This window comes from Pinus tabuliformis, chromosome 4_2, assembly GCF_031772625.1.
Source record: "Pinus tabuliformis cultivar Carrire ecotype Pingquan chromosome 4_2, CPIR1, whole genome shotgun sequence".
In the NCBI taxonomy this organism is placed as follows: domain Eukaryota; kingdom Viridiplantae; phylum Streptophyta; class Pinopsida; order Pinales; family Pinaceae; genus Pinus; species Pinus tabuliformis.
The window spans coordinates 1,075,049,572-1,075,061,843 of record NC_142304.1 but is presented as its reverse complement, the minus strand read 5'-3'; the positions used below and the strand labels follow the sequence as shown (position 1 = coordinate 1,075,061,843).

The 12,272-nt window shown below is 38.2% G+C and overlaps 1 protein-coding gene across 1 annotated transcript in view; it reads left to right on the top strand.

Moving 5' to 3' along the window:
* Window positions 1-12,272, top strand: part of LOC149173369 (3beta-hydroxysteroid-dehydrogenase/decarboxylase-like) — a 114,287-nt gene that overhangs the window by 69,355 nt on the left and 32,660 nt on the right. Inside the window, 3 exon segments of the mRNA XM_089424577.1 lie at window positions 2,789-2,878; window positions 2,998-3,131; window positions 3,306-3,476. Of these exon segments, the coding sequence (XP_089280703.1) occupies window positions 2,789-2,878; window positions 2,998-3,131; window positions 3,306-3,476 (395 nt within the window).

The window sequence follows — 12,272 nt, the reverse complement described above, 5'->3', positions numbered from 1 at the left end:
GCTTGGGGTACTTCTTGGAGCTATGAGAGACCATAGGGTGAGTGGTTCACCTTCCCCTAGTGGTGCGCTATGTATAGGGTGAGTGGTTCACCTTCCCCTATGATTGCAGGCACCTAGGGTGAGTGGTTCACCTTCGCTTACGATTGACATATGCATAGGATGAATGGTTCACCTTCTCCTACTAATGCCCCAACATACATCCTACCCATGTAGTTCGAGACTTAGGGGAAGTACCTGTCATCTGTCCAATGAGTTGGGAAACAAGGATAGGGACCATAGCACTACTGACGGACCCATCGTGTACTGCCGTACTCCCTATGTCTAGGATGCATGGTGTTCAACAACTTGATCTGGGAACAATTGAGGTTCTACTTCTGGACTGATTTTGTCAGTGGAGAGTGGCAAGGTCTTGTGACTCATTCTCAATCAATTCTTCTATATTATTACATCATGGTTCAACAGAGCAGAGTAGAGATGACAAAGATGATACATGACAGAAGATGGATTGGTTAGTGGAATTCTCCCTAGTTGAGAGGGAGTGTTAAAATTGGGAACTAGGGCCAAATTCCACCTTGGGACAACTCATTTGATGGAGATGATGACTGCATTAAATTCCTCTTTTCGAGAGGACCAAAATTGATCTAAAGATCATCTCATTCGGACAAGCATAAGTGTGATTTTGAATTTATGCCCACACGTGCAAATTGTTTAGGTCGGCCTCAACGAAATGCAAGCTCAAGAAGCCCAATGGACATGTCCCTTCACCCACATCGAATTGTATAAATGCAAGCGACCTCACACCTCATTTGGCATCGTCATCACTCACACATTCTTCTCTCTTCATCAGATTGGTTCATACAGCTATTGGGCAGCCTCTCACATGCGTGGCAAGGAGGACAGATTTTCTGAATATAAATTTCAGGCCAAATTTCAGACTTCAGAAACAGGTTTGACCAGTGTTGACTGAGGTGTTTTTGACTGAGTTTGATTTTGGTTTTTGGGTCAAAGGTTTGATTTTCTTAGGCCGCATTGCTGGGCACAAAAATCAAGGATTTCAGGGCTGGTTGTCTTGCGTTGACTTCAGGGTTGACTGCTGTTTGACCGCAGAAAATTTACAGCAGTTTTCTCTCTCCTTTGACCGAGTTTGACCACTCTGTTTTGGGCTGAAATTGACCTCCTGATCAGGCTAAGTTTGACCAAGGAAGACGGAGCGGCTTCAAAGAAGATTCACTGCTGTTTTGACTAGCGTTGACTTTCTCGTTAGGGCTAAAGTTTGACTGCAGTTGATTGCAGAATTTGACAGCGCTGATTTGACTTTGATTTGGGCAAGTCAATCTGATTTTTGTACTTTCTCTGTCTGCTGAACTTTTGATATAATATTAAGAAGAATTGATCAAAGGGTTTTCCCCACATTGGGGTTTTTCCCTGGCATCCGCCAAATCCCGTGTTCTCTTGTCTTGGCTCGTCTTCTGCATTTTGTTTTATGTTCTATCTGCATTTACTGTCAATGTGATTAGTGCTTAATGTGATTGCTACTGGAAATAATTGGAAATTGTCATTGGGCTACTAAAGGAACATTGAAGTAAATTGTGCTAAGCATGAAACATACCATTGTTAACTAAAATTAACAAGGTTTGATTTCAACTTTAGCTCGAGGATTAGAGAAAAGGTCAACTTTAGAAGCCAATTGGTTTTCTTCAATGCTTATTCTCTAGCTTGGGCAAGAGTAGTAGAACCTTTATCCCTAGGTACGAAACCAAATTGTCCCTCAAAATTATTACTGTATTCCAATAAGATAGCAGCTTCTGGAGGTTTGAGGTTTGTAATTTTGTAGGGATTAGCTTTACCAAACTATCAAATTTTTGATCGAATTATTGAATATTTTCATTCTCTCTCTCTCTCTCTCATCTTCCACCTTTCTTGGATGCCAATTTTTTGATTGGAACATCATGGAACTGATCCCAAGTTTTGATCCCTTATCAGGTAAATCTTGAAACCGTGATTTTGCACTCCTCATTTCTAAGATAACTGAAAGAGAACATGATATGCAGATTTTTTGTTACGTTCTTACTGGTTTTATTATGTTCTTGCTGATATTGGCCTCTACAATGGTAACCTTAAAAGCCTGTTCTTGAGACTTGTTGATATTTTATTAGATAATTTCTTGCCACTTTGCTTCATGATGCCAAGAGCCTGGTATATTCAATGGTAGGTCATTCCTGTCTTTAGTATCTAGTATCTGTTGGAACTTGTATGTATGATCTTTGAGGTAGTTTTTTACATGTTACCTCAAACACTCTTCAGCATTGTTCAGATCAGGGTCCCACATCTACACACTTGTTCTTTCACTTTTTGAATCCTGACCGTACTTGCAAAACCTGTAACTTTTTCATATACCATGTCCTATTTGGAAAATTTTACATATTGTCATGTCTTATGGATTGAAGCGTAGTTTATGAAACCATTTCCATTTGTTCCATTCTTGCAATAACTTGTATCATTGGCATTGCCCGCAATGCTGTATTAAATAAGCATATGTATGAATAAGAAATTGTTAACTTTATGCAAAGTACTGCATTTTAGATCTCACGAAGTGCACCTCAATAATTTTCTTTGCAAAGGGTGGTTCTAGTTTCCAATATCACGTGTCAAAATTGTCCAAGGCTGCATATCTCCTTAAATGATTTTCATACTTTAGATGTTACCTTGAGTTCATCAACCTGGTAAATTGTATTATTGTTCAAACATTGTTTATTAACTTTACTCCTTGCCCTATTTGTCTCTGCAGTTTGCGAAGGGGCATCTGTTGTCTTCCATATGGCTGCACCAGACTCATCAATCAATAATTTCAATCTTCATTATAGTGTCACAGTCCAAGGTTATTACTAGGAACTTTATGTCATATGCATTTGTTGATAGTTTTGACCCATCAACAGTTGCTGAAACATTCTTGCTCAATCTTTGAAGATTAACAAAATGAGAGTTAAATTTTTTTAGGTACACGGAATGTACTGAGTGCTTGTATTGAGTGTAAAGTGAAGAAACTTATTTATACTAGCTCCCCAAGTGTTGTATTTGATGGTGTTCATGGAATATATGACGGGGATGAGACCTTACCATATCCTGACAAGGTAATCTCCTTGAAAATATGCTTATCTTTTCAGTTTATTGAATGGACTATTTGTGGCCCCTTACCTTCTCATTTTGTTATTGAGAGAAGCAGCAAGGACCCAAAAATTTTAGACTTCTTGTTTCCTGGTACTCTATTGTGGCTAATGTATATATTGGTTAATTACTTACTGCAGCACAATGATATTTATTCTGAGACCAAAGCAGAGGCAGAGGCTTTAGTGTTGCGATCAAATGGAAGAGAAGGACTGCTGACATGTGCCATACGTCCAAGTAGCATATTTGGTCCTGGAGATAAACTTATGGTGCCAGCTGTAGTTGCAGCAGCAAGGGCAGGAAAAAGTAAGGTGGGGACAATCACCACATCGATAATTGCATCAATCTAACTTTTGCTAATGTTTGCAGTGAATAAGTTATGCATTAGACACATCTTTCTTGCAATAATATTCCTAGGGTGGCTTTTTCAGGTGTCTCAATTTTGTCTTTTTACTCTTATTGTTTGTCATCCCAAATATTAACCTCGTGCTAACTGTATTCTTTTCATAAGAATCACAAGCAAAGAAGACCTTATTATAAGGACTTTACTGATCTGTCTGTCAGCTTGTTTTAGACCAAATGGTTAGATAAGGCCTGGCTTGGGGAGTGCATCTAACTCTGCAAAGTAAGGCTGAGTTACAAGTTATCCCAATACACTGGTAAGCGCTATAGAAGGGGCAATTGCTAGGTAGAAACCTAAGTTGCACGAAACGGGGAAACGGAAACGAGTTTCCAAAACGGGAAGCGATACGAAACGCGACCTCCCCAAATTTTGGAAACAGAGAAACGCGAATATATATAATATATATATATATATAATATATATATATATATATATATATATATTAAAAATATTTAAAAATTATTAATATATATATATATATATATATATGTGCAATCGTAAAGCATTAATGATACATTTACATTATATGATTATAATTTATTACATTTAAACATTAAGATTAAATTTACATCACATTTACTCATGACTCATGAATGATCACATAATGAAAATAAAAATATAGGAAAATCCAAAATCAGCGTTTATTTATATTAGTATATGAGGTTGCAAGTACAATAAAGACTATAAGGTTGCAAGAACTATAAAGACAAGTCACAAAAGACTAATCCTCATCATAACAATCCTCATCAAAAATAGAAGCAGCACAATGTTCAACAGTGGATGGTGGTGCTGAAGAAGATGATGCACCAATTCCACTTCCAGATTCAGCCTCAATATTCAGGGTAGCAAGAGAGAGATCCAAATCAGGATTTTCTGCGTCCACATCCCATTCTTTAGAAGGACCATTGTTGTATTCTGGACCCCTACGAGATGCAAAGCGAAGGTTGGAGTGCACATAAACAAGATCCTCTACTTTCTGTGAGCCCAACCTATTGCGCTTCACAGAATGAATAAAACCATAAGTGCTCCAATTCCTTTCTGCTGATGAAGAGCTTGACACTTGTGAAAGAATACGAATGGCAAGGTTTTGCAAATGTACACCATTTGCTCCATGACAAATGCACCACCTAATTGGATTCATGGTGCTTCTCTCCTCCAAAACTGATATATCTGCATAATCATCTATTCCTGCAGCAAAACATCCTAGCTGAAACAACTGCCAGTCTCCAAGAGAAACGACTTGCTGAATAGTGTGATGAGAGAATGAGACAAACTGCTCTTTTATAACTTTAGAATAGGTTTCTAGAATTTTCCGGAAACCTAAAAAAATTTAAAAACCAATTAAAAAATAATTAAAAAACAACACATTAAATTCCGTTTCGGGAAACGTGCCAGTACGGCCGGAAACGCGTTTCCAGGCCGTACGGTACGCGTTTCCTGGTTTCGTTTCCGTTTCAGGGGGGAAACGACCCCTACCCCCACGTTTCCTGCAACTTAGGTAGAAACCCAATGTGCTAACCTTGATTATTAATAGTTATACATCACATGATCACTGATAACCCATCAATCAAATAGAAGATACAAGACAAGCTTTTGCAACCTGAAGAAAACCGTCATTAGAAATAAAAACTCCAAGACATTATTAGCATAAAAAAGAGTTAAAACAAAGCTAGCAATTATAATGGTGACAAGTCTAAACTATGGTGTCGCAAAACTGATATAAAATTGAACCTTCATGCTTTTGAAGAGCTAACATTTTCAGTTAATAAAATCAAGTTTTGAACAGTTGCAATTACACTGTAACAATGTTACTGCCAGCTTAAACTCTGTTCAACTGAGTGAAACTAATCAAACCCCTTTAGGAATATTTACCCTCCTTGAGTACTCATTCTTACTCCTTAAATACTCCATCTTATTGGATCGTGCAAGATTCAGTCACATGCGGATGCGTTCCTCATCTGTAATGTTCCTATTGCGCAAAATCCAGCAGGCCTTGGAGAAAGAAAGCCTACAAGGTATAAACTAGACAACCGGACAATAATGGGGTAGTGGCCCACTGTCACCACAGCAAAAACCCCCTGCGCTTTACAGACTTTCACGGATGGGAGACCACTTATATTCTAGGGTTAATTTGTGAAATGATCTCACTAGGAGTGATTCAAGAAAAACACAATTTAGTTTAATGCTTCATGAGGAGGCAATTCACTTTCTATGAAGGGACCTAGAAAAGAGGGCACAATACCTAGGGTTTGATAAATTGAATGAGTGTTGGAAAATCCAAAGGTCAAGGCCAAGAGAAAAGGTTTCCAACAATGTATATCAACTATTCCAAGGTTCATAAAACCTTCAGGAAAGCCCTTAAGTTGAAGTAAGGAAAAATAGGGTTTCCCTCTTAGGCAAACAACTAGTACAAGAAGTTTATGGATGAAATTAAAGTGGATGTCCACCAAAAAGGATAGATTTTGTTAGCAAGACTATCCTCTTGATGTTTATGCTCTCCAACCACCAAAACTCACTTGCATAGGGATTTGCACCAGGCCCTAGTTTGCTAGCTTGGCTTTGAAATGGCCAAATTAGGAGAGAGAAATCTATGGATAAAATTTGAGTATGATCACCAATCAACTTGACTAGTGCCTTGCCACTGGGAATATGGAGTCAAGGATGAGATTAGTTAAATTTGTTTCAAAGGAGGTCAAAATTTGATGCCCAATCAACAAGATTTCAAGCATTTGCCCATTCAATGGAGAAATGGAGTTTTATGGGAGAGCTACAAGGAGTTCACCAATAGGACAAATTCTTAACATGTTATGTATGAGTAATGCATACAATATTCATCTAGATATGATTCAATTAATTTTCAACAAAATTAGGGCACAAATTACGATAAGCTAGATTCAATAATTCCATACATTAGACATAGATAAATAGCATTAAATAATTAAGAGCAGTTAACAAGATAACGTGCAATATTTCCATGCATTAGACCAAAGAATAGCTCCAAAGAATATCAAAAATCAGCTCCAAATATCAAAATGCATCCAATATCTCCAATTCATCCTCAAGAGAACAACTGTGAGTTCCTCTAAGGAGGCCAAAATTTCCAAGAAGTGATGATGCTGATTTACGAATGAGACTCTCCTCTACTTATATGAGGAGGTTGAAATGCTATTTAGCCTATAAGCCCCTAAATAATCATAAAATAATGTGCAACATAAGCCTAGGTCACAAGTCGACCTAGTAGCGTTTGTGAAATTAAATTTATCTCCATAAATACAAGTCGATATGATGATGTCATGCTAGTGTAGGCTTGCTAAGGGCAATTGTTGAGGGCCTTGAGTGCCTTCTTTGGTGTAGAGGCCCTCTAAAATCAAGGTCTAGGGGTTGGCCCCTAGATCTCCATCAAAATCATCCCGTGGACCCCAATTTTGGGTTTGGGGTACAAAATGAGCCTCATGGGTCTCCAAGTGGTGCAAATCTCTGTCTTTGCTCCAACGTTGAGGACTTTGAAGATACCCCGTAGTACTGCTAAGCCGACTGGGGGCATGTTGGTCCAAGTGCATCATCCCATAAATAATATAGGGCAAAGTGCAGAAGCCCTGTGGGCACTGAAGGTGCCCATGGATACAAGTGATGCTCTACAGCTGTCCAGAGTCCCATGGCTCACAATGCATCACTCGGGGGTGTCAATATTCTTCTCTATTAGACTTGGGCTGTAGTTAAACTACCCAGCTCGTGATGGAACCACCTGCCAATCACACACAATATCTAGTGCTGCAACTTATATCATTAGGTACATTTAATCATTTTTGCATCTAAGTGAACCAAACTTGTAGGTAATGGTTGATTTGACATTTCATACAAGGATTCCCTTCCAAATTTGGGGTCTTAAGCTCGCAAAAGTGTTACCTCCCTAGGTAGGAGTGGCTAAGAGACAACCATGTTAGGTGCTTCCAACACCTAAGGGGAAGTGACATGTCCTTGGCCCACCCTTAATCAATAGGTGTTAAGAATAATGATGGAACAAAGGGGAGGAGACTTCATGGCAAGTGCCATGGTCAAAGGGACTAGCAATGATGGGAAATTTCACATCATGAGTGCATAGATGTGAGGAGGGAGAAAACATGGATGCATGGGTTTACCAACTCAAATTTTGTTTTTCCAACCCTCTTATTGCCTTTTACTTTTTCTTGATTCTTCCCTTGTATTACTATGTTATGTAAAAAATTAGTTAATTTTAGGTTTAGTTAGACGAAAGGTCATGATCATAAGATCATGCCCTTTCCCAAAGGGTGCCCATGGCGGTATATAAGCCAGGAACCCCATTGTAATCGATCATCATCTGTCTATCCATCTTTTTAATAAAATATTTATATATATAATTCTGCGTATCAGAAGTTTTATGCTTCATTGGTATCAGAGCGGTCGAATCCTCTCACCTATACTGGTTCAGGCATCCATCCACTGCTGTCACTGTACGTATCACTTCTGTCCGCTGCCATATTCACTACTGACACCCTGTCCGCCCTCTCCGCACATCGTCTGCCTTGTCTACCGCCCACGACTCCACCATCGTGATCCCTACATCTGTTATTCCACTCCACGCATACATTTCCTCTACGGGTACGTTAAAAACCCTCCGTCCAGCGCTACAAACGCAGCCCGCACACCGTGATAGAAACCACTCACGCACATTTCCATAACCTGCTCCGTCTGCCCACCACCCGTCCGCTGTCCAACTGCTGTGCAACTGCCCGGAAGACCTACCACTGCCATCGTGGTAATCTCTGCGGTGATATCCGCTTGAGGTTTGTTTTTCCTTTGAACGGTCAACGGAGGTGACCCCCCACCAGCAAACGTGACGGTCAGCGAAACTATCGAATATATACACAGCGTATAACATTTATTTGTATATATATAACGTGAAACATATACATATAACGTTAATATATATATATATATATATATATATATATATATATATAATTATTTTGATATATTATATATAATACATATAATTTAATTAATTAAATTTATTTTAATTAATTAAAATTTATATATATATATATATATATACATATATGTATAAAGTTAATTTAATTAATTGAAATTATTTTAATTAATTAAAAAAAATTAAGCTGGCAGATAAATACACGCTCCACAAACCCGCTCAATGTCGACAATGACAATGGCATATTTTCAAAAAAAATTGTTGGATTCGGAGCATAAAATAAGTAACAACCACGACAAGGTCAGCAAAAAATTAAATGAATTCCAGATCAAGCTTGGGGAGCAAGCTGACGAAATCAAAAACCTTCACGATACGACAAATCGAATAAAAATAAAGATGGAAAATCAACATGTCCAAACAGAAGTAAACATCAGAGATGTCTTAACAATGCTGAAACTTCTTTGTAAAAAGATGAATTGTACACCCGAACAACTACTAAAAGAAAATGAAGAGAATCAAGAACACATCTCATCAGACTCAACAAAGTCAACAGACTCTCATGAAAAAGTTGAATCCCCAAGAAAATCAGCGACACCCCACCAAGAAGTGAGTAACACAATCCTTACAAACAAGCAACTCTGGGATACCTTTACCAATCAACACCCCTTTTTCGCTCAACCATTAGCAACATACCAGCGAAGGGCAAAGGTCGAGATGCCTAAATTCAATGGAAACGAAAAAAACAATGTTGCATGGATAAATAAAGCAGAAGAATACTTTGAGATATATGACATCAATGACGATGACGAAAAGCTCAGGCATGCATCCATGAAAATGGAAGGAGAAGCATATAACTGGTATATGTGGTGGAAAAAACAACACACTTCATTAGCTGGAGAAAATTTAAAGATGCTTTCTTTAAAAGATTCCAAGGTGTAAGAGAAGAAGAGTTTTTTTCAAAACTCATCAAGTTACGACAAAAAGGAAGTGTGGACGAATACACTCAAGAATGGGAGACCTTAGTAACATGAGTACCTGGGTTATCAGAATCTCGTCTGATCCAATCATATGTCTCAGGACTCAAAACCCATTTACAAGCAGAACTTGAGATGCATGACATTACATCAATAGAAGTAGTAAGACGGAAAGCAAAAACAACCGAAAAGAAATCCGAACCAATATTTTGGTCAAAAGCAGAAAAAACATATTCAAGACGAGAGATACCCTAGTATGTGCACTCAAATAATACAAGATATGTTCCACCACATCGTCGTGAAGATGAAAAATCTAATGTGGAAATGCAAAGGATAAAAGAGGGTAAATGTAAACGCTGTGGTGAGAAGTGGGACCCCAAACATAGATGTGCTAAAGGAAAAGAACCAAAGAACCTATATAATTGTGAAGCAACCAATGATTCAAACAGTGAAGGTTCTGACATAAAAGAAATAGAAGATGCCCCAGAATTCTCACCAGAATTAGATGACGGAAGTATTCCACGAGTGTCACTATCTGCTATGACAGGTATATCACAACCTCAGACCTTAAAGTTAAAAGGACACATAAAGACGAACAACGTAGTGGTTCTCATCGACTTTGGTAGCACACAATTTTTTAGATGCAACCGTGGCAAAGAGACTCAATATTTTTTCATTTCCCTTACCAAATATGAAAGTGATGGTAGCTAACGGTAAGAAGATTGAAAAGGTGGGGAAATGCCATAAGGTCAATTTGCAGATTCAAGACTTTAATCTAGAGTCTCCGTTCTTCACGGTACCGTTAGGAGGAGTAGATGTAGTCTTAGGTATCCAATGGCTACGAACTTTAGGTACTTATGCCGCCAACCAACAAGTACTATTTATAAAATTCAAATGGGGAGGTCAAAAGTACAAACTACACGGATTCGAAGCACCAGAAAATCAAGTTGTATCATCATCTCAGATGATGAAGTTGAGTCGAAAAGGAGCACCTGCTTATGTAGTACAATGTCACCAATTAGAAATGTTATCTGCAAATATGACCAGAGAAGAGTCACCAGAGATACAAGATCTAATTCGGAATCATGAAAAAGTAATTCAAGACCTACCTATGAAGATGCCGCCTAATAGGGAAATTGAGCATACAATAAAAGTCAAGGCAAGATCAGACCCCGTCAACATCAAGCCATACCGATATCCACATCACCAAAAAACGGAAATTGCAAGATTAATCCAAGACCTTTTAAAATGTGGGAGCTTGATCATCTTGGAATATCTGATCAAGTGGAAGGACTTACCGAAGAAGACACTTCTTGGGAGAATGAAGCATTTTGTCAACAACATCCGCCATTGCGTATGCTTTGAGGACAAAGCATTCTTTCGAGAGGAAGGCAATGTTATGTAAAAAATTAGTTAATTTTAGGTTTAGTTAGACGAAAGGGCACGATCATAAGATCATGCCCTTTCCCAAAGGGTGCCCATGGCAGTATATAAGCCAGGAACCCCATTGTAATCGATCATCATCTGTCCATCCATCTTTTTAATAAAATATTTATATATATAATTCTGCGTATCAGAAGTTCTATGCTTCATACTACTCGTAGCTCAAGGTTTTTTGGAGCTTTCTTTGAATGATGTATAACAGTTATTACCCCCTTAAGGATGGGGCAGTTCATCGCCCATCAAGGGTTAGGGCATGCAGGGGTTCCTTGTCTTCTATGAGATAGGGCAACATTGGCCCAAGATCCGGGTGATGGCCATATGAGTGAGGTACAGCTCATGCTTGGCTTTTGCCCACATGCTAATTTTAATGTCCTAAACATCTTTTGCTTTTTAATATTTGTTTTCTTTTCTTTTGTGGCCATCATATGCTTTTTCTTTTTCATTTAGTTGCATCAACCTCTCGGGGCATAGTTCTATGCTTGACCTAGGTATGTAGATAGGGAAGGGGAGTGCTAAATCCCAAAGGACCCATGGTCAGTTGAACCCGAAGTATGGAGGTGGAATAAGGGCTTATAATGTGAGATGGAAAGTGTTAAGTATGGAATAGGGAGAGATGGGGCTATGCTATATCAATAGGGTTTTCCAAGTAGTGCCCCTCCTAAAGCCATTGGGCCATTAAGGGTGGTCCCACTGGATGAGGGTTGAAAATTATTAATTAACCCCCCATTAAGGTGAGGGAACAATATTACGATCAAAACCCTTCCTTCTTCCATGTACCCCATAATCCATGCCAAATGCCCAAAATACAAACAAGTAGTAGCACGCGAATGCAAAATGAATAACGTACCTTTTGACCAGAACCTCACCCTCTTAACTACTATGGCCCAAGGGTCTAAAATATCTTGAAATTTTCAATATTCCCTTCGTCGGGGACCTCCAAAAATTAAAAACTTTAAAACCCACGAATTTTAAATGTTGGAAGATTTATTTTTTCATAGGACGTAAATTAATTAAATTTTTGGCTTTAGCATTTTCATTTATTTTAGTCAGAAAATTTAATTAATTGACTCATGAGGGGATTATTAATTTTTCCAACCCTCTAATACTTTAGCATTATAGTTAAAATATTATTTACATGAAATATTACATTTCTAACCCATGAAGGGGGAACACCCATTCGTTATAGACCCTTCAATATTTACCCATTTCTGCAACATAAAATATGATCTAGTAGATTAAGTGACTTGTAATAAAATGATCCAACCAAATAGTTAGAATTTTTCCCAAATCACTTTTACAAAGACTCGATAAATAACACTAGGACTCGTTTAAGATCCTG